This window comes from Cupressus sempervirens, chromosome 5, assembly GCF_028749045.1.
Source record: "Cupressus sempervirens isolate cs-2001-9-10 chromosome 5, ASM2874904v1, whole genome shotgun sequence".
NCBI classification, from domain to species: Eukaryota; Viridiplantae; Streptophyta; class Pinopsida; order Cupressales; family Cupressaceae; genus Cupressus; species Cupressus sempervirens.
The window spans coordinates 77859981-77865216 of record NC_143122.1 but is presented as its reverse complement, the minus strand read 5'-3'; the positions used below and the strand labels follow the sequence as shown (position 1 = coordinate 77865216).

The 5236-nt window shown below is 34.7% G+C and overlaps 1 protein-coding gene across 1 annotated transcript; it reads right to left on the bottom strand.

Moving 5' to 3' along the window:
• Positions 1 to 550: 550 nt before the first annotated feature.
• On the bottom strand, positions 551 to 1809 carry LOC149554636 (uncharacterized). Its single transcript, XM_089833490.1, has 2 exons — positions 1577 to 1809; positions 551 to 1542 (listed from the first exon to the last, which is right to left on the bottom strand). Exons 1-2 carry the CDS (start codon positions 1799 to 1801, stop codon positions 805 to 807), a joined length of 963 nt encoding a protein of 320 aa, XP_089689616.1. The 5' UTR covers positions 1802 to 1809; the 3' UTR covers positions 551 to 804.
• Positions 1810 to 5236: the final 3427 nt, after the last annotated feature.

Below are 5236 nucleotides of genomic sequence, written 5' to 3'. Positions count from 1 at the left end.
AAAAGCATCCTGTGGATGAAGGGTCCTTTGGGTTGGACTGCTTGCATTAAGTACTTTTATTTTTAGTATACTATTTCCAATGTAGATTCTTTTTTGTGAGGTGGGGTCTCCTCTTTTGCATTCTCCGTCGATACAATTCTGTAACTTTTTTTGATCTTCCGATATATAATATAAAAAATATGATATGAGTTGGATCTCCTATTAAACATTTAGAATTTTTACACTTATGACATAAAAAAATATAAATTAATAAATAATATTATATGACTTGAAGTGTATCCCAAATTAATTCATCAAATAGAATGTCAAACATTAAAATAGTTTTAAAAAATTATTATATTTTTGAATATATAAGACATCAATTGATTTGGTCATGTTGGAAAAATAGTTTTTACCAATTTTAAACTTAAAAATATAACATAGCAAATGTGTTATTTAACAAAATGAAAACTTCACTTAATTTTGATTGGTGGAAAATAATATTTGTAATTAGCATGGGAAATGGGGAAAATGACACAATAGTACTTAGCCTCAATAATAATAATAATAATAATAATAATAATAATAATAATAATAGACTCCAATAAAGTTTTGGACAATGAATAACTTGTTCATATGCTCTTGTGACAAACTGTGAAGGGGATAAATACTGTAGCATGTCTCCTAAATTTTGTGGCCCCCAAATTCTACCGCCAGACTTAGCGGCAATTCACAAAACACAAACCTGTACGGGCCTAAAAGAATCAAAAGAAAACCCCAAAATCGAAAATACACAAACGGTTGGAGACGGATTGTTTACGCTTTTCATCTTTCCAGATTTAGAGGCTGCATACTCTCCATGTCCATGTCCATGTCCATTGAGCTCTGTGACCCGTTTGCTGACCGCCTGTGTCCAGGCCCGCTATATTTGGCGGCGTTCCCCATCTCTACATCACCGCCGTTTTCCACAGCTCTATACGCCACTAAATTCTCGGCGCCGCCATAATGTTTCATCAGTTTAACATACACTATTACGGTGAATATAATTAAAGAGGCCAAGTACCAATTGAACTGCAGATTCGCCAGAGCTTTAGCCCTAGTGTCAGCCCCCGGGTCACCGCACCTCACCACCATGTGACCGTGCTCTGGATTCATTTTACACCCTTTTGGAACAAACATAGGAATCCAGAGCATGAATCCCATGTGCACAAACCACATCCCCTGAAACAAAATAGACATTGATCTCACCATGGCCACCAAAAAGCTCTTGGGAAAAGGGACCTCTAAAATAGTGGAAGAGAGGCTGACAATAACAATGAGTTGAAGCAGCCAGTGGTATTGCCCCTCAGCCCCCATGTGATCAGCGGAGTGCAGATGAAACAGCAGTAACTCCTGGCTGAACGCCAGCGCGGCAATGACGTGGAGAAGCCCATGTGGCACGTGGATGCCGTGCCTGTCCACGTAGATTGCCACGGCGGCATAGATGAGGAAAAACAATGAAATGGAAGAGTGCTCGAAATTGTTGAGATGCTCGGGAGGAATAGTCCAGTCATCTGCAAGAGGCTGGTCTCGTACTGGCCCGAGGCTGGTCTCGTACTGGCCCGATAAAAAGCTCCGCCAAAATGGAGAGACATGCCCCAGCTAAAATAGCAAGGAGCTCCAGATGCTTTAATACTATGGCTCTAGATATAGCGGGAAACCATGGCCTGGTATTAAAATCCCACGGAGATTGAGCATAATTAGCGATGGTGTTGAAGAGATGCCAGAGGCCAATGAGGAAGAATCCCGCCCCGGGCAATACATGGCCAACAAAGGTGCCCATTTTAGCTGTAGATTTTTTAATGTGTATACGTTGGGCGTATACCTATTGTGTATATATACACAGCCCAACGGAGTTACTGGAATTTTTTTTCTTCTGTAGGAAAGCGTGAGCAGCAAGCAGACTCTGTCGCTTCTGTCATCACGGTCGTCATTTCATACAGATAAGAAACTTTGGAAGTGTGTTTTGCATGACAATGTACAAACTAAAAAATTATATTTTTATATTTAATTAAAACAACAGATTTAGATTAAAATGAACGGGTTTAAAAAGGCTTTCCAATTGTAATCCAATCTGTGTAGAATATTCCGTATTGCTAATTGATTACATCATAAAAGATTTCGACGTTCGCCGTAATCAATGCGCTTGCTAACTTTCGGATTAGGAAAACGATATTTTAAAAAATTCCCTGGCCATATCCGTTAGGTATAAGTGATCACATGGATTGAGTAATCACACTGTTAATATTGAAAAGCACACGCAAGATACAGTGGATGAAATCGCTATTATATCTAAGCAAGGCATCGGCGGACTTGTTTCTAATTTTTCTTCTTGGATTATCTGCAACTTTAGAGATTCCAATTAATAAATATTTTATCCTTTATAATTTAAAGTATTTGTTGGCAAATCAAATCTACTTTTAGTGAGAAAGCTGCAAGAAATTCATTAAACAAATTAACCAAGAATAAGAAAGCAATTGAGCTAACTTAATGGTGTAATTGACAAATTGGTATGAATAATTTTGAATTAGTTCAAGTCAATCATATATCACACCCAAGATTAGGTGGCTCCCAACACTAGATGATACAATCTCAACTTTCTTGCCTCATATCTGATGATGCAACAAGGATAAACTAGGGTATAGCATTGAATGAAATCGTAATATCCAACAAAGGAGAACATATGGCAGCTTATATTGGCAACCTTGAAAGAAACACTAACAACTAAGTGGAAGGAATGACATTCTTATGAAGTACTTGAAGATTGTTGTCTCAATTCAAATTAGAGCATTAATAATCAAAGGGGACTCCAAGTTAATAGTGGATGTTATTAAGGTTCTTAATGTGGTTGGCTAGTATGTTGAAGTTTAGCTAGTGATATCCATAATTTTCCTTTGGATTGGACACATTTGAGATCATATGTCAGAGGTGGCATGGCAACCATGGATTGGAAATTTGAAGTCTTAGGTGTTGGCATAAGAAGGATATCTCAAGACTTATTTTAGGGGAGAATAAATTTAACTGCCACACAAAATGTTGAAAACATAGCATTTTTGGCTTCTTCGAACCCTTCTCTTCTTAGTTTATTTAGAGAAGAGTCTCGATGACAATGAACATTTAAAAAATTGGTATGTTAAAATTCAAAATGTTTTCTTGATTAGAATTGACATAATGATGTTTATTAACAAGGGGAGGTGGGTTATGAAGAATGGAAGGAATGTTAGCTAGATGGCTAAAAGGATAAGGTGGAGTAGTTGGCGGAGCGTTGAGGCCAACAAAATGGCTTGTATGGCCAAGATGTCAACACAAGCCCTCAATGTGTTGTGTGTCTGTGTAGCCGTTAATGAGGGCTATTTATTAATGATGTGAGGCATCTTTCCTTGGCCTTTGATAACACCAATAGCATCAACTTTAATAAGCATTCAATAAGATTTTTAAAGGAATTATATGCTACACAAGGATTACCTTGCCTAATATTTTCCTAAGTACTACAGGGAGATGTTTGCATGAGAAAAGTTTATTATGGATGCCAATGAATTATGACTCCATTGCTAGCACACATTTTTCTATTTCTAACAAAAAAATTATTGCCTTAAATTATAATTGTTATTCATAGTTGGGTGAGGAAGAAGACAAGTTTTTTTGTTGTTTTCTCAGCAACTATTTTAACTATGAGGTAAGTGAACCAAGATGTTACATGTGAAAAAAAGTGGCTAGCCACTCAACATAAAAAATTAAACACGTCACACACAATAGGGTTACTTGAAATTCAAATAACATGGTCTCAATCAGGTTCAGTGATTTTCAAGCTAATAGAAAATAACAAATATGAGTTTTTCTAAAATAAAATCATGATTACAGTTTTAATTATATAAGACCCCAATCACATTGTGTGTGTGAACATTATCCTCTTTCGTGTGTGCTTGTGTGTGTGAACATTATCCTCTTTCTAAGGTCTAAGATTTGGAGCCTCTAAGAAGGAGATTTGGCTAGCTTCTTAGCTAATAGTCATATAGGAGGTGTCACGGCCAAAATTTCAAGGCAAAACACAACTAAATTTTTTCTTTTTTTCATATATTTCTAAACAATATCTGGTTATGTGCAAGATCATGGTCAACCAAACTATGGCCTTAAGTGGCAGTGAAAAACTAGCAAATCAGGGTTATGTCAACTTGACACATAATTTTAAAGTGGTTCTGGACTTTATATCAAAAAGTTGTAAGAAAATAATTTGTAAGAAATTGAATGTAGTTTCTAAACTACTAGGCCTTATCTTGAGAAAAAAATATTTGATTGGTCAAAAGTTTGGATTTTAATGCAATACTACGAAAATTTCAGAGCGAAAATAAAAACTAGGTGTATGTTTGACCACCTTAATCAAAATCAAATGATAATATTTTTTAATATAATTATAGATATAAAAGTAGACTCATGCCCAAATGTGACGCATATTTTTGGGTATTTTTATTCCAAATAAATAATTAAATATGAATTTTCTACTAAAACTTTTTTGGAATAAAAAAGTCCCTTGTCTGACCACCTTAACTAACTGAAAACTTGACCAAATTAATTTTACTTTTTTGCCTTATACTAGACGAAGCATAGAATGTGACGCAACTTTTGGATTTAAAAAATTATATACCGTTTGAAAGTTATATCTATTTTTCAATCAGTATGTCCATCAACACTTTACAGTCATCTTCATTGAAAATTAACTAATAAATACTTATCGAACTCAGAATTTGATAGATATTATATCGATGGAATCTTGAGAGTGTTATAAAAAAACTATTTCATTTCATTCAATTTCGATGAAAATAACATTGTCAAATGGCTACTCGAAGTCTGAGTGTCAGTGAAACCCTTCTCAAACACGTTTTTTCGATTGACCAAATAGGTTTGGTAAATACCAAGCCTAATCAGATACCGGATATGAAATCGGGTATCTGATTACTTCGAATTTTCCAATTGGGAGGGAAACCACCCAGATTGGAAATTTTGGAGGGAAATTTTAGAGGGAAACTTTAGAGTGAAATTTTAGAGGCAAATTTATTTTCAGGAAGTGTGCACATTATTATTATTATTACATATGATTATGATTATGATTATTATTAACTACTATTATTGGTTATGATTATAATTATTATTATTATATACAGTAATATGTATGATTATTATTATTATTAAATATAATATAGTTATAAATATAATTATTGAA